The 18,062-nt window shown below is 40.1% G+C and overlaps 1 protein-coding gene across 3 annotated transcripts; it reads left to right on the top strand.

Moving 5' to 3' along the window:
* Positions 1–2,009: 2,009 nt before the first annotated feature.
* On the top strand, positions 2,010–15,436 carry paip2b (poly(A) binding protein interacting protein 2B). 3 transcript variants are annotated; one of them, XM_061709789.1, is made up of 4 exons: positions 2,010–2,199; positions 12,630–12,796; positions 13,247–13,429; positions 13,543–15,436. In XM_061709789.1, the coding sequence occupies exons 2-4, from the start codon at positions 12,641–12,643 to the stop codon at positions 13,597–13,599; spliced, it is 396 nt and encodes a 131-aa protein (XP_061565773.1). In that variant the 5' UTR covers positions 2,010–2,199; positions 12,630–12,640; the 3' UTR covers positions 13,600–15,436. The 3 variants fall into 3 exon arrangements, with proteins under 3 accessions (XP_061565773.1, XP_061565772.1, XP_061565774.1); XM_061709788.1 differs by lacking the exon at positions 2,010–2,199 and adding an exon at positions 5,891–6,059; XM_061709790.1 differs by lacking the exon at positions 2,010–2,199 and adding an exon at positions 10,536–10,687.
* The last annotated feature ends 2,626 nt before the right edge of the window (positions 15,437–18,062 follow it).

Genomic DNA, 18,062 nt, shown 5'->3' with positions numbered 1-18,062 from the left:
TGTGATTTTAGAGTAATGCACCTTGATGTTTCATGCCCCATTGCCCCTACAGGTCACGTTTCACAAGATCCTTAACCGTTCACTTTTATTTTGAACTACTGTTTACTTCTGGATCTGTGAGAGATTATTTAAGTTCTGCAGTCTATGGATTTTAAACAAGGCATGCAAATGAGCAACTGAGAAAAGATGAACAACTATAAACAGAAAAAAATGGACAAGATTAGCCTGATAAAAATATCATCCATTGCACTATATATACTGTATATATGCCTTTTAAGATGCAAAAAAAAATCAAGCAATAATAAGAGACAGCCCAAGTAATTCGTCGGTTCATTAGTCGATAATTGGCATAAGCTTCACCATCTCACCTGCCTTCTACATAACAGGTACACAAAAATGGAAAAAAATAAAAACTACTCCACAAAGAAACATCTGTATTTAGAATCAAGCACTGATTTAACCCTTTTAAAGAATTCTGTCCCATACAGATATTTACAATAATATGAATCAGAATTTCATTATTTTTAGGTTTAAGAAAGCCAGATTCACCTTTGTATCATTTCATCTTTGTATCTTAAAGAGACTGGAAAATGAATAACTGTGATTAAAACTTTGATAAACCAACCCGACCTGGGGTGCTTCAGGCTTTTGCACAGTAGGCCTACTTTATACGACAAGAAGGTAATTGATAACATTTAATGAACTAAAGACTTGTACAGTATTTATTTGTGTTTGCACATTCTTGTTACATACAGTATACCTATGAACAACCTGTATAATTGATGTTGTGACCTTTTCAAAACTTGGCTACAGGTCTTTGGGTCTTGTAAATCTGAATAAGCAGAGGCATAATGCAGAAACAACTAAAAAAGAATAAACTTCTCCTCAGGAGATAAAGATTGTTGATGTAATTTAACGCAAACAGTGACACAAAGTGATGAAGGCCTTGAGAAGCAAGAGTGTTGCCTTTTAACACTGAAGATAAATCTCTGATGGTTTTCCACAACAGGCAGATAATAAACAAAAGTATCTTTCCTTCATTCTTTCTTTCCCTGCTATAGATCCTCTGATCTTTCCTCCTGTAAATGGTACAGTTTAAGGTTTAAAGATATCAGTAGTGACCACCATCAGCTGAGCGCTGATACTGGATCATGCTCAGCTATTAAGATGACACTTCCTTCTTTAGAAACCCCACAAGGGTTATGGGATACTTCAGAAATGACATCATTCTCTCCACAGTCTACTCATAAAGCCTTTATTTTTTTAAGTATACTGTTACACAGTGAACAGAAGGTTGTTTTGCTCGAAATAATTTACTCTTTCCAGAACAATAAGATGAGAAATACAACATATATTTAATCTTATATGACTATTGTAGATTATGTGACCTTAATTGTTCTTGAAGTTCACTGGGAATATCTCAGACTTGATCATTTGACACCTCAGTCACTATTTATTACCAGATTTGTTTATTATAAGCTCCTCAGATTCACCATTTGCAGTTAAAATTGTTATAAAATTTCCTTTTATCTAAATAAAAAAAGAAAAAGGAAAAAAAGAATAATTAATGACCCACAACAACTTGTGCATGCTCTGACTGTGCAAAACGTCAAACCTACATGATATTTTAGGAGCGTTCCTGGCCTGTAAAAGCATGCACACACAACTGCTCACATAATTTATTTAAATCATCCTTTTATCTATTTTTATTTGTTAAACATACTTTGAAATTTAAAGTCAAAGTTTACTCTGTTACAAAAAGGTTGGGTCAGTTTGTTACATATTAAGTGGTGATATCGATTACTAAAAAGTGCAGGAGGGGAAAAAAAGTCCTAGTTTATTTACTTACGAGAAAGGAGGAGGAAGGCGGGGCCTGTTGTAATTTGGACCAATCATTTCACCGGAAACCGTTGAGTGACGTGGACTTCAACCAATGAGAGAAGGGTACAGCTGGACGAGCGGGGCAACGTTTTTTTCCCCCTTCTCAACGTTTAGGCAGAAAACAGTTAATTTACTAGTTTTTCCGCCAAATATCACGACTATACTGACTTAAAGGAGAGGTTTTCCTTCAGCATATTAGAAGGAACGGGAGGAATTAATTAACAGCGTGGCGTTCTTGGGACATTGAAACCGGAAAAGTGAAGTTGTTTGCCCACCAGCTGGTCTGCGGATCCCCCTGTTAGCGCTCCAACTTCTGTGGTGAGTTTGCTTTCTTATTTGTAGAAAAAAAAGTAGACACTTTGCGAAAGAAAAAGCAATAAAAAAAGACAAAAACGCACGATGGAAAGAAATGTGTTTAAACTGCCCATTTCTACATAAAATTACGTCGACTTAATTGTAGACAACCTCAAATATCAGTCTGGAAAGAAAGCATGACTCTAAATATTATGTAAAAAATGTGGTTAGGCAACCGAAGGACGAAGAACTAAATTAAATTTATAGCTTTGTCAAAAACTAAACCATTTTCTTTCCTGTGAAGTTCATGAAAATGTGGAATCTTGGAATACTAGATATCCATCCTTCGTGTGCATTTATTCAAAGAGCAGACCATATATGACAGTAACCTTGGTAACTATTTATCCATCTGAAAGGTAAATCAAAAGTACTCGTTTATGTAAAACCAGTGGACAGAAAGTGTCCTATCATTGAAGCCATGAGGGTATTTTTGTCTTGAGTGAGGAGGGTGGTTGATGTTTGTTCACATGCTGCATTCACGTACCCAAAATAAACCCCAACTTTAGCAAATCATCAGTGACGTGCACTGTACAGGCCCCAGTCAGTCAGATTGAGTCTTCAAACAGGTTTTTAATTAGGCAAGGCAAGGCAAGGCAAATTTATTTATATAGCACAATTCAACACAAGGTAATTCAAAGTGCTTTACATTGACATTAAAAGCAGCAAGACATAATTAGACAGCAAATAACAAATAAGATTGAAAAAATTAAGAATAAGATGATAAGAAAAGAGGTAAAATAATAAAAAGCACAAGCTGTTAAAAATAAGGGCAGTAGAATACAGCAGGTAAGTATTTAATTTAAGAGTACACTTCAGTAAACAGTAATGTTTTTAGCCCTGATTTAAAGGATCTACAGTTGGAGCAGACCTCAGGTCTACAGGAAGTTTGTTCCACCGGTGAGGAGCAGAATAACTGAACGCTGCCTCACCTTGCTTGGTTCTGGTTCTTGGGAACCACAACAAACCAGATCCAGATGAACCTCAGGGGTCTGGGAGCTTCATAGGAACTAACAGATCAACCATGTATTTTGGTCCAAGACCATTCAGGTCTTTGTAGACCAGCAGTAAGATTTTAAACTCTATCCTTTGACTCACTGGAAGCCAGTGTAGTGATTTCATGACCGGTGTAATGTGGTCCAGTTTCCTGGTGTTTGTAAGGACTCTGTAAGTTTTTTCCCCTCAGGTACTCCAAAAAAGGTATTTTCCATGTTTTTTTCTTCATAAACAGAACATGACAAGTTCCCAAATTACATAACTTTTTTTATACGCAAAGCCAAGGTGGACTGGGATTGGTTCACATGCTTTTTTTTTCATATTTTCTAGACAACACAAGCTGTTGTAAGTTGCCAGATCAAGCAATTTCAGGACACAGAACTTTTTTTGACCTGACTGAAAGACAAAAGCAAATGTTTTCATTGGCAGTTCACCAGTTAGAAGCCTGTCCAGGTCTCGTTTAAAACCAATGACCTTAGCAGCCAGTTCTGTGTGGAGCCATTGGATTATGCGGCAGACTGGCATTCTGATGCACTCTTATTTGAGCGTTGCAGAAATCCTACATTTAAGTTTTAGCCAGGGCTAGGTTTACCGCATCTGCCATTTTCTTGTTGAGAAATTTAGCAAAATCTTAGACTTCAAAGTCTCAGTTGTCCACGACAACACTAGAAACCTAGCTTTCCAAATATCTTCACAATGAAAGAGCTTGTCCAAAAATATTTGCTTTAATTGACCAAAAAAGAGAGAACCAAACTATATTTACGTGCAGATGACAGGCCAAAACCATAAAAAATGGTACTCTTGTAAAAATACCAGTGTGGACAGTTATGTTAGTTTCCCTACTTGTTTTTGACTCATATCCCTTTAAGATGAAACTATGTCCACCTTATATACTCCACCATACAACTTGTTTTGAGCTCTCTTAAGATAAAAAAACAAAACAAGAAAAGACAGGAACGTGTAATTAAAAGTCAGTCAAATTAAAGATATTTTTTGGAGAAGCCATGGTTTTCTCACTTATTTCATCTTTATCCACTCGTTTTTAAAAAGGGTCCCAAAACCAAGGCTGGTAACCAGAGTTTGTTTATTGAGTGACCTTTATTTGTTCTAATTGTGCTAAAATCTGCCAAATGTCATGGTCTTGTTTTCACATTTATATCCAATCTAAATGAGAACATTTGGGCTGATTACAAAAAGTAGCATGTGGCATCAAGCTGTGGGAAACCCTACTGGATAGTTTTCATTATCCTTAGATTTTATTAACTGAAAAATATTCAACTTAAGCATAAACAGATATAATGCTTCAATACGCTGCTCTTGAACTTGTTTACACCACTGAGCATCAATGGTGACCTGGTGATGCCATGTGGAGCAATGACACTGGTACCAGCACAGACGTTGGATTTGAAATGGCCGGTTTATTCGTCTGTTTACTCCGACGATGCTGCAAGCAGAATTTCCATGCGCAAATTCAAATTTTGAGTCACCCAATCACAGGACAATTTTCAATTTTTTTATGAACTCTGGGACATTTATGGACCTCACTCCTGCACAAACAGCTGTTGCGTGTTGGTTTTTGTCATTGTTCTCCATATTCAATGTAGTTTTATATCATCAGCGTCATCGTGGTGCTTTCCCCCCCTCTATTTATATTGTTTATTACCAGCCAAAATGTCTTCTGCATTCACAGTCAATTAGTGCAATTAACAACATACAAGAACATTTATTCAAGACTGCTGACTGGGTTTATATCTGTTGTTCACTAGATATGATAGAGATGTTTATTATCAACACTAGGCTCCATTTTCTTTCCTCAACAGAAACTAGATTTGCATCAGAAGGGACAGTGGAGAAGGAAGTTTGATGATTTATGCTGTTTATGCTCAGAAATGGTTCTTATTCAGGATGGGATTCATCATGTAATCATGCATCAGTGGCCTCTAGGGGGAAAGAAATGGAGACATTGTTGTAGGAAACAACCAGATGTGATCAGCGATGATTCTGTTGTTTTTCTCATATGGTGTTTACTTACATCTGTCAGTGTTTTTACTTGAAAAGAAGATGATCTAAATATTACTGTTTATCCCGCACATGTTTAAGATAAATCTAGATACATTAAATCAAACTAAGGCCATCATCACAGCAACGATAAATAAGCTATATTTTACAATCCTCCTAAAACTGAGCTCTTTTTGAATTTATTCTTGCTGTCTGGGCTTATTGGGACCTGGTAAGTTTAAAAACTAAGCATCATCTTTTGAAATGTTATTTTGGGTATAAAATGATGCCCTTATACGTGGACAGTCTTTCTGAATATCCAGAGAGCATAATTAAGCGGCCTGGTATACACAACCCATAACGCGATAACCACACACGTGGACGCCAGTTCTCAAGGTTTTGATGTATTCAACTGTAATTGGTTGCATGAAACAAAGCTGCCCACACTGCCTCTGTAAAAACAAACTTTATTGAGTAACGCCGTTTTTTTCCAAAGCAGTCCACTAAATAACTATGAATAATGATCAACAACTATAACATTTAAAAAATAAAGCCACCTCACAGTCAAACTAAGCAACGAATAATTTATCCGTTCGCTTGCGTTGCAGTTCCGAGAATCGCGACACTCAGAAAAGTCCGTGAACGCCTCACGCGCCCACGTGACCGAGCCAGCTCAGTGCCGATAGCAGCGCGGCTAACAGGATTTAGCCGAGTTGAGCTTCGTTGCATCGCAGCAAAAGAAGAAATCCTCACTGAAAAAAAGGAGGACGCGCCCTCCAGTCGTACATACGAAACAACACAACGTTTCCCCTCTGAGTGAAACACGATGCCAGGTAACCCGAGCCTCTCCAAAGCGTGAATGTTGAAGCTGTTGTTTTGTTGACCCGTTTAGGAGATGCTGCCACGCTTTTAGCAGCCTGCTCAGTGATGGCGGAGCCACTTTGTTTGGCCCTAAACGTGGGGGAACAAGGCTTCAACTCGATGCCTCGCAAATGCTTATGCACGCATGTTTTATTTAACGTCCTGTTCGGCGAGGTTTGTCGTTTGTGCGCCTCAAACTTTGGGGAAATAACAGTAGTTTTGCTGCCCCTGAGCCCGGCCAGCCTTTGTGTTGTATAGCAGCTACCAGGCCAGGTGGGCCTGCACACACCTGGTGGATCTGCGGGGACACTGTTACATCACATTTAAGCTGCTATATTTACTGCCCTTTTTAAAGGTATTCATGCACAGTAATGCTGCTTTTTTTTAAGATTGAGATTAAAGCTTCATTTTCTGGTGTTAATAAGTGGATTTATATTAATGTACCTGCACCAAAGCTTCATTTTCAGGTGTTAAATTGATTTATATTGATGTACCTGTATCAAAGCTTATATTCTCGTCAATTTCTAAGCCGTCCAAAGCTCACAAATGGCCTCTGGTATTGCCAGTGACACCTATTCACTTGGTATCTGAAGGTGAGATAATTAGGTAATTAATTATCAATAAATAGTCTAAACTCTAAAAACATTTCCAGTATTATCTGGGAATCGTTGTGTGATTTATACTATGAATTGGGAGTCAAAATCGTTGGTGATAAGTTTAGAAAGTAGATTAAACTGTTAAGAAAACAGGTGACAAACTGAACAAAACAGTTTATAGGCAGCAAAAGTGTAAAATCTCCACAGAGGAGACGTTTGGGGAAAAAAAACCTGTTTGATAACTGTTATTTTTATCATTTTCTGTTCTTTCTTGCAAATTTCACTACTGTAAGTGCCTTTAATCTTTAGGTTGCACTCATGCTTGAGAAGTGTTAAATAATTCAAGTTTTGAGTAAGTTTAGGCAAAAAAAAAGTTGGTTATTTATACTGAAGATAATATGCCACCCAACTGTAAATGCTTAAAAACCTCCCGTTGGACATAATTGGGTTTCAGTAATAACGGGAAGTGATTTTAGTTATCTTGGCCGCTCAGTCTTCAAATACAGCAGAGTTGAGACTTGGCAACACAAACTAAAAATTCAGCACGGAATAAAAATAATTAATTAAGCAACAAATCTGTCATACATGTGGCAGGCATCAGTTTACCTGCGGGGAATAACATGATTGAACATGGAGAAGTATCCCATCCACCACAGGTGGAGCACAACAAAGTGTTTCAGGGTTTTGACATTTTCTTTGTATCCTGGCTCTTCGTGCACAGAGCCGTGGCGCTCCGCTGTTTATCTTTCTCTGACATTGAGATAGATCGAATGGCCTTCAGCTTGCAGGCTTAAATGTTGCACAGATCTGTGCTCTTTTTAACTAAATGTTACATGTTGACCAGCACGTGTTTTATTTAAAAAAAAAAATACATGTGACGTACTAGATGCACAACACAGCCGTCACAATCGAGTCATCCTCATTTATTCTGGGTCACCTGTCGTGCATGCCTGTGACACCTGAGGTGTTCAGCGAGCAACTGAGCCTTTTTTGATTTATGGTGAAGATGTTAAACAGGAATGCAACAGTTCTTGTTATTCCCCGTGTCTAAATCTGTCTGTATTAATTTAATAAATGTTGGTATTTGTTGCAAAAGCTTCGATCTCTAGGGCATTTGTGCAGAACGGTGATATGTCAAGTTTATCTTATCTTTTTTACTTCTTGCGTACTACGTCTGATGCGTATTGTGATAAGATTTGGCACTGGTGAGAAATCTGTTATGTAATATAAAAGTTTATGGGCTGTTGTAAAAATGAGTTTTGACTTCGTTGGCTTGGTTGTACTTTAAACTTGCCGCATTGTCCTGTCCTATTCTCTTCCCTTTTCTCCCCAAGTTATTGATTTGAGCTTGTGTAAATCCTTGCACTATAATAAGAGTTGTATTGTTGCTCACAGACAGGCACATGTTGCTCTTGATCTACGCACCTACTTGGTTTACACACTTTATTCACGCTCCCTTTGAAGGACAGTTTGTCCGTGTAGTCATTGTTAACAGCACAGCAGTCGGCTCGATCCCTGCTTACGCATGTGGGTTTTGTCACAATGAGCAGTACACATGCAGAAAGAACAAGATTTATTATCTGGAATTAGCTTTTTATGTGCAGTTTCTGTGAGTTTGGGAGTTGTGAGTCAGCGTTTGAAAGTCAAACACCCTTTATCTGTGCAGTAGGTTTAGATAATCATTTTACTTTTTAAATAATCCTTCACTCTTGAAACAGTTGGGCTACAATTGCCTCATGATCTGTTTACTGCAGCTGGCCGACAGCTTTTGGATTTATTTTTATGCCATTGTTAATGGAAGTTGGAATTGTATTTTTAATAATATACGTTGCAAGAACTGTGGACGCATCATATGAGATGTGTAATGAAAGATCTTTTCAGTTTCCATGATGGTTGTGAGATGCAAAAGCTTGTCAAATCTTGTAATTTAGGTTTTGAGCCCACATCCTATCAGACAGGAGGATTTGGTTTAACAGTCACACATTCGTTGGACATCACAAGATGAAGCTGGGAAAAAAAACAACAAATAAACTAGAAAGTCAGAACTGTAGCCAAGTTTATTCTGAAAACATTCTCAGCCTTTCACACTTGAGTTGGGTCAGAGTCAAAAGCAGAGCCTGATTGAATTGCTGGTAAACTGCTGAACATTTCAGCCGTTGGTCCGTATTTGAATATACTGGTAGTTGGACAATTGTTGCCTATGATTTATATTTTTTTCCCCTGTAGACAGATCGTCCACTTCACGGTGGGGCCAGGTCTTTGCGGCTGCTCAGTACAAAATGTCCCGAACGTCTGCAGTCTTAGAACAATGGTGTCAGAAGCTGCAGCAGGAGATGACGAGCTGAACATCGAGGTTTTTGAATGACGTCATCTGTGTATGTATGAACAGACACGTGGGAAGAGTCTGTGAGCGGCGGTCAATACAGGTCTGAGGTCAGAACAGTAAAAACAAGAGAACGAACAGGCAGCAACAAGTGAAAATAATGTTCAGTAATGCTTTTTCTACGGTTTTGTTAAATTAATTAAATTTCCCCGCATGTGAATGCCACGTCTTTTTGTTTTTAAACGATAGATGAGTACCGAGACTGATAATACTTGAGCTGCAGTCGCTACTGAGTTACTCAACTAATATGTTGAATATTTTTACAGCTTGTCAGCTATTTCTGTCGTACCCTCAACCTGCTTCGTCATGATGGTGTCATGAAACGACAGCCTTTATCACAGCTCGTATGTGCAGCTCGCCGCTGCCGCACAGACCGCAGAGGGTACGACAGAAAGTGTTGACGTCGTTGTTTACTGTGAGTCCTTGAACGTGCTTCGTAACATCAGCCCCACGTGTGGCTGTGCACCTCAGACATCGTAAAAGCTGATATGTCATGTTTTTAAACTTGGATCTGGATGTCCTGATGTAAGAACTGAATAATGCTTCACTTGTTGCCAAATGGAGATTGTGATATTGCAAGTAGGGACTGTCCACTGAAGTGAGAGGGGAGAGGATATAAAGATAAGAGGAACTAGTTGTAGTGATGTTTGTTTTTCACTTCCTCTACAGACTTTCCTGGTTGCTGAGTATATTACACCCCCCTTCAGCTCTTGAGGGAATAAGTGCTAAGATCTGAGAGCTTGAAACTATTGCGGGTACCTCATTGTTGGCTATGACTTAATGAAAATGCTACCTGTAATGTACAAAGGTGGGAAAGAGGGGGGGTGACTGAGATTTGACGAACTGGGAGAAACATGGGGGAAACCCTTTTGTGGCGGAAGTTCATACTAAAAAGCTCAAATAAGGGAGGGGGGGGTAAACACTTCTGAATCTTAAGAGTGACTGTATGAAAGTGTCATTTTGAAGCCTGAGGACGGAGCGTGAGAGACGCTGCAGCATTGCAATATGCTGCACTGTTACATACGGTGACTCACTGCGTTTGCCCCGATTGCATCACAGGCAGTCATCTGTAGATGTTGAACAATAAACACACAAACGTTTGTGCGTCTGGTCCGATGAAAGCCGTCATCTGTGTGTCACTGAGATGTGCGGAACAGTTAATTATGGAAGTCGAGGCTTATGTATAATTAGGAGACGGCAGCATTTCTAAATGTTGACTTCATGGGAAAGCTACTTTAAAGCAGCATTTTTTTTATTTTTTTTCCCCTCCCTTTATAGTTTGTTTTCAGTCGTGGATTGTTTTGGACGTGTGGTTTAGTGCTGACTATCAGCAAAACCCAGCTGAAGTAACTTTGGACTCCTGACCCGGTCGTCGTCTCTTCCAACAACGGCAGATCACTTCACGCCACCGTGTCACACATCACACGGTGCAAAACTAGTTCACTGAGTTTATATCACAGCAGAGGTATTTTGGAGGTGGCTTGACGGGAAGCTGGTAGAGAGGGGCCAGGACGTGCGATATAGAGCGACAGACCAGGATTCAAACCCATGCCGCCTGCATGAGGGCCGCCCGCTCAACCCACGGAGCCGTCCGGGGCCCGTACCCTGCAGCATTTCTACGGTCGTATAAAGTCGCCATGTCTCTCACCGTATGACCGGAATCTGCTAAATCCTGATTAATCATTTTATTTAGACTTTTAAAGAATTATGAATCATTAATGTAGTAAAGTGTCGTCAGCATTAGGGCTATCGATTCAAATGTCAAGAATCGATTCGATTCTGATTCTTAATATTCAGAATCGATTATCATGATTCGATATTGATTTGGCTTAGGGTTATTTAAAATGTTTTTTGAGCTGTTCCCTGAATTATATGACTGTAAAATAACTAGTGAAATAATAATTTCACAATAATTATTGTGAAATAAATAACTCAAACAGGCCTTTCAATATCCATTTAAAGTGCAAAAAAAGAAATTGCAACAGTTCATGCAGTAAACAAATCATTTTAGCTTATTTAATTTATTCTGTCACCACGCAAACATTGCCATGAAGCACCTGGCATTTTTCAGAAGTGTCATGACAAACTGTGTGTCCGACTACTGGGATTAAAGTTCACCTGGCGAAAATGATGAAAAAAAAAATTCGATCTTTACACATAAGAATCGATTTTTAGGAATTAATATGAGAATCGATTTAGAATCGGAAAATCGATTATTTTTTTTTTCAACACAGGCCTAGTCAGCATTCGCTGATGGTAACCGATCAGCAACGAGCAGAGCGAATGAACCTCACTTTAGAGGTGGGTTTGATGTGTGCGGAAAGTTCCTCAGAAGAGAAGCCGGGCAGCAGAACGTGGGAGAAGTGGGAAGTCGCATTAATGAATACGTCATCTCATCATGACTTGGACTTGTGAGGAGACAAAGTTGTAGGATATAAGATGCTGATAGATAATTATTTCAAGCGATCTTTGAGATGACCATCGCTGAGCGACTCTCGCAGCTGGACCACCAAATCAGCGGCCTTACATTATAAAGTTGTGTAGCGGATACTCTGCATTAGAAACTCCAAAGTAATGACGCAAGAGAAAAAAAAAAGAGTGTGAAGCAAGAGGCCAAACAAGAGGAAGTCGGCGTTGATACAGTGACTCAACCTCTGCACCTATAGGGGGACGTGCTGAGCTAAAAATAGCCAGAGATGTATTTGTTCTGCTTTAACGCTGACCATTTCCCCCTATCTGAATATAGTTGTCTGCAACTTTCTCTCAGATAAACTCATTTGGCTTGTTTCAGTGTTTTAAAGCTTGTGGCAGTCATCGTTTTTGTATTTTCTCTTTTTTTTTATTTGCATAAACCGTTGCAAAGTTGGTGGCATTTGTCCCTTTGAACGGTGCTGTGTCTTTTATATGGTTTGTCTGGACTTGTTTGTTTTAATTTTAATCCTGGTTTACAGAAAAATGCTGACTAGAAACTATTGACACTAAACACGAAATGCCAAAAACTATTTAACCTTCAGGTTCATTTAAATGTTATCGTGCAGAATATCTGTAGATGTGGCAGTGTGGTGTAATCAGAACTGCACCGCCGTATCTGTGGACACCGCAGTGCAGTTCTGATTTCAGTTAGCGGTCTCGACAAGATTATCCTCAGCTGTGAGTTTTTATGTTTATTTTTATTTATTTGCCCCCCCCCCCCCTGCTCATGTTTGTCACGGCCGCTCACAGCCTAAAGCAGTACACTCGCTGGTTCCCTCCTCAAACACACCTGGCTCAAACTAGTAGATGATTGACAGAGCTGTGTTGATGACGAGCGGATCATTTGGATCAGGTGTGTTGGAGCAGCCTCTCAAACCTGCAGGGCCTTGAGGACCAGGGTTAAAGAACGATGATCTAACACATTACAACTGTTTTTCCTTTCTCTTTCGCACATAAACCATGATCTGCTATCAACCAGAACTATTAATTAATTGAATGTCTCTGGGGGCTGTCGTCAGACGGGAGGTGGGTTACACCCAGGACGCGGCCACTGGCACTAACCTCCCGAGTGTAACTCTATTCTCGCGCAGAGCCAGCCGAGATGAGCGGACCCGAGGTGGCCAAGACGCCGGGAGGTGGGGATCCTGGAAAAGAAGGAAAGGAGCCAGTGGCCAACGGACACGCAGGAGAAAACACCGACGCCAACCCGTTTGCCGAGTACATGTGGATGGAGAACGAGGAGGAGTATAACAGACAGGTGTGTGAACGCGCCGTTGATTACGGAGTATAAAGTCTGTGTTGAGTGTGACTGTCTGTGTTGGCCGGCAGCTATTTTATTTATTTTTTTTAATTTACGTTCTTTGTAAATTTGATTTCTGGGGGTAAAGGGGCAGATTAAATAAGATTATTCTTCTTTCTGCTTCCTTTCATTCAGAATTTCGGAACGATTGTGTTTATATTAAATTGTTCATTTATTTTAATCAATAAGTGATTTAGCTCTTGATGGAGATCAAGCGTTTGATGGAGATCAAGCGTTTGCTTCCAGTTTTCCCCTACTTTCAATTTCACAATCAATTGTTTTGTAAAGCACTGACATGTTTTTACTGTTTTACTGCATAAACAACACAAGTGAATGACAAGTGAATTGCTTGTTGGTGACGGTTAAATCTTAATAAATTTTTATTAAAATCTGTGTTTTTACGTGCAGGTGGAGGAGGAGCTGCTGGAGCAGGAGTTCTTGGAGCGCTGCTTCCAGGAAATGCTGGAGGAGGAGGACCAGGACTGGTTCATCCCTTCACGTGATCTCAACAACCAGGGGGTGGGGCAGCTCCAGCAGCAGCTCAACGGCCTGTCGGTCAACGATCACCACGGCAACCTGGAGGAGGTGGCGGTGAGTCGGAAGCGTCGCCATTTCACTCCCCTCCCCAGCTCTGACGTTGATGATACACAGTTCAAGTCGAAAGGAATTCGGCTTTAGTCCTTTTTCTTCCTGTTTTTCTGCAGAGGAAGAGCATCTTGAATCCTGAAGCAAAGGAGTTCATCCCGGGGAAGAAATACTAGGAGTCCCCCTCACCCCCATGGAGCTTCCACGCGCTCACACACCAGTCCTCGCACATTATCAGAGACTCTTGCGGTCTAGGCCGCTTAGACACAGTTCCTCACACACACATTCACACAGACACACACACTTGAAGTCAGTGGCGTGCTGGCAGGCCCAGTCGGGGGGTGGGGGGAATGCTTTTTGTTTTTTTTTCCCTTTTTGTTTATTTTTCCTTTTTTCTTTTTCTCTTGAATCTTTTTATTCCCTGTTTGTTTCTTGTAAATTGAGGGACATTGGGAACAGGGGTTGGGGAGGGGTGTGGTACCAGCACCGCCCTACTGCAGGCGCTAGCCCATCATTGCATTTCAGGTAAAACACGGCTGATGTTTGCAGAGCACCCAGATCTCACTGAAGTTTCCTTGGAAATGAGGCAGCTACCTAGGAGTGATGCCGGGACAAATTCAGTCTAAAAAGCATAAAATGTAAATTTTATTTTGGGGTTTAAAAAAAAAAAAGAAAGGAAAAGAGAAAGTGTTCATTTGTTGTCTTTCAGTTTTGGCAAAATAAACTTTCTACAATAGGTTGAAGGCTTCAATGACAGTCATGTTAAAGGATTAACATTCCAGGGGACTTGATTGGGTTTCTGCCTCTACTCTGAAGTCATCAGTTGCTCAAAAACCATTAATGTTTGCTCCGACGATGTCATCTGTGACGTCACAGCTCTTGTGCATCTACAGATGCGGGTTCTTATTTGTATTCGCAGTGGCTCCGTTGCAAACCAAATAGAGACCCCACACTCCTCGCCGTTTCGTTTTACTCGATCAGAACAGGTATAATTGTAGATGAACTATTATTTTTCCAGTTTTAGATGGAAATCCAGGTTTATATTACAGTGTTTGAGAGCAGGGGTGGATAATGTCCATATCATGCATCAACTCGAGTGTTGTAAATGTGAATACGAGAGGTCAGGGCTTTTTGAACCTTAAGGCGGTTTGTTTTTGTTTAAGGGTGTGGCAGCTCGCAGTTTTGTTACAGGGGAAGTATTGGGTCTGAGGCGCAGCCACTGCCTCTTTCTGCTGGAATGACTTGGGTTATTTTTCAGCACCAGATCAACTGTCCATCAGGATTTTCCCAATAGTCTTTGCTCCTCCTCCAGGAGGATAGAGGAGGCAGATCAAATTAACACAGTATCGAAGCATGTGGTGGACAGTACTCGAGGAATCTTTTAATTCATGAATCTTGGTGTCCTGGAAGCATCCCTCCCTCCGTTTGTGAGTAATACTATCCATTGAAATTTTCAGCCAAAAAAGCTGTACATATGCTTTTCAGGAAATCCATTTCGTAATCGGCAGTAATGCGTAATTATGAAGTCTGTTTTTCCTAATGTGGTCATGTTGACTTAAACAAAACAAAAGCTAGAGCAGTATATGTGGTGTCAGCGGGGATAGTATTTCATTTAACTTTTCTTGGTGTTGAGAGCACAGCACGCTGGAACGGGCGGACGAGCAGCACTTCTGTCCACCCTGGCTGCTCGTCCGGTTTCCAGTGCGCTCTGAGAAAGTGTAGCTGAGATGGCGAAGTCTTGGTTTTAGAGGGGGACGTCCTCAAACAGTATTGGACCACATCTGTCGAACGGCACTCTGGAGAAGCGAATGGGAATGTCCGCCACGTGGATTGTACAATACAAAATCATTTTTGGTGATTTTTCCTTTTTTTTCTTCTTTTTTTCTTTCGAGTTAGATGACAGAAGCCGTTTTAAAAGGAAACAACAAAAAAAAGGTTCAGAAGATGCAGATATTGAATTTCAGTACAAATAAAAATAATGAAAAAATATGAATAAAGATGTTAAAGACAAAACGTGGTCTGATTCTTATTTTTCCTTCTGCTCCCTTAATTTTCACATTTTAGTGGATTCACTATTATAAGTCAGATGCATCTGACTTAGAATTGATTTTTTCTTTCTTTTTAATGTATGTTTACATAGAATTAACTGTTTAATACAGTAATGTTGGAGTTGTTCCAACAATGTGAAGACGACTCTTCAACCAGCTCGTCATGATTGTAATGTGTAAACACACGAGCCACAGAGGAAGTAGGTTTCTGAAAGAGCGTGTGCCTGTTTTAAATCCACTGGATATATAGAGAGGGATGTTTTGTTGTGGCTACAGTTTCAGTCGTGGGTGGATGAACAGCTCGGGGCTGATGAGTAAAAAAGGTAACGATATTGGCTGCTGTCTACGTCAGAGGGAGAGCACATGGTAAGTGTTTGGAGAGAAAGAGGCCAGACAGACTGGGTATGTGCAGAGGAGGGATGATGACGTTAGAACTGCTAGGTCTAGAGCTAGACTTAGGAGATATATGGATGTAATGAAAGGGGACAGGAAGTTAGTTGTTGAAGATGGTTAGATGGAAGCATATGATGGCAGTGACCCCTGAAGGCAACAGCCAAAAAAGGAAATATTGGTGGCGTCATCTGTGTAAAACCTTGATTATTGCAAGGTTTCACTTCTCTGTTGTGCTTAAAATAGATTTGCTGTGACTTGTTTTTGTCATCGACTAATGGTGCATACATGTTTTGTGGCATTAACACCGGGAGTACATTGTTCCTCGTGGCTGGGTGTGGAAAATGTGGATGCTCCACCCTGCTTGTGTAACGTAACTGATTTTCCTCGTTCAGGAATGCCCTACATAAACAGTTATTTCCTTCATTTAAGACTATATAAGTTCACGTTCGGCGCAGACTGATGCTGCCTCCAGCTGACAGCATCTTCAAGAATAATGATGCAAATTTTACACAGTGAACTTCTGGTGTCTGAGGGATTACTCGTCCATGTTTTTTTCTCTCCCATAAAAATGTTTTCCTTAGAATGACATTTGGTCGCTTCCCCTTGACCTTTTGACAATACCAAACAATCTTCCTCAGTAGATCATTGTCTATATACATTTTTAACCAACAATATTCTATAATGATAATAAATAAAGAAAGACAGCTTAAACTTCAGTCTGAGCAGATTTATGCAGGTTTTAACTCCTGTAATTCTTTATTGCTTATTTAGTTATAAATATAATTCCTTTCAAAAAATTAGGTTTTGGTAACGGAATAGTTAATTTTCTCTTTAAATGTTGAAGCAGTTAAAACATTGCACATTGACTTTAAAAGTTCTGCATGCCGTCAGGCTGAGGCTTGAAAACCAGGTGTTTTTACGAGTCTGAAGATTGCTGAAATGTCCAGATCACGAGTCCCTATCTTGCAATTTTTAGTCTTGAAACAATTTTACTGTTCACATAATGTGATTAATTATAGAACTGCGCAGTGTGACAGCAACTTAGTCACCTGACTGGTCACCAAAACCACATTTTGTCAACAAAACAAGGGAAAACGAAATGTTACCACATCCAAAACATAAATTGATTATTTGAGAATGATTATTTGAGAATGATCCTCATAAACAATATGAGGCCTTTGTGTTATTTGTTCAGAACACAAAAAAAGAAAAGGTAGGAAGGGATTAGCACAGGTGAGCAACAAAGACTCCCGTAAACATGAGGATTAAAAGGACTTATAGGACCTGGAGGATGATAAATTATCTTTGTAGGCTTTAAGTAGGGAAAATATGATTTCCAACCAAACTAATCGTAATCTTCATTAATTCTGTGATACAATGGAGATTAATTTAGCCCACATCCTTTACGACCCCCCAGAAACTCCTGTTTGCACACCATTCAGACACAAACAATTTTGGCTGTCTGAGAGCTGCATATAAACGCATCAGACTGCAAATCCGCCAGCTATTGACCAAAAATAGCCACACCTATCTTTTTACATCACATAACATAAGTAAAATCAAAGTAAGTTCCTGTTTTATTCATATTTCTGGTCTTACTATCATGTTAATGATTAATTTCTACGATTGGACCCCTGTAGTCCTTCAACTAAAACCTTTCTTTTAACAGACGGAGATGAGAAGATGAGGTTATTGAAGTCTTTTGTCTTTGCAAAGAGCAAATGTTACATCTGCCCTATAAACATTTAAACCTCAGCTCAAACGCATCTGCTCTTTGTCCCTATCCGTGCGTGGTTGATGTGGCTGAGGGCCAGTTTCCAGGCTGAGGTGTGCAGGTGCTGCAGAAAATACACAACTCATTGGAACGTTTAGTACTGACCTGGAACACAAAACCAACCCCACAAAAGACTGTTATTATTTTCATCTTTTCTGTATTCACGTAGTCGTGGAAGTTGAAATTCTGAGTGGAGGGTGAAGATGAAGGCAACTATGCTGAGGCTTCGGGTGGGCCCACTGAGTGGAGATAACACAAGATAAGTAAGTTTAGAGCACTGAAGGAGCTTACAGGCCGGCTTCACTGACCTCTCTGCCCCCCCGCTTTACCTCAGCCGTGTAGCTGCGTTGATACTCCGTCCGCGGGGGCCAGTCAGTCGGGACACGAGCCAGATGCGGGATGCTGTTCCAGCTGATGTGCGGAG

Source organism: Cololabis saira, chromosome 20, assembly GCF_033807715.1.
Source record: "Cololabis saira isolate AMF1-May2022 chromosome 20, fColSai1.1, whole genome shotgun sequence".
In the NCBI taxonomy this organism is placed as follows: domain Eukaryota; kingdom Metazoa; phylum Chordata; class Actinopteri; order Beloniformes; family Belonidae; genus Cololabis; species Cololabis saira.
The sequence above is the reverse complement of the archived record's forward strand: the minus strand, read 5'-3'. Positions and strand labels throughout refer to the sequence as shown.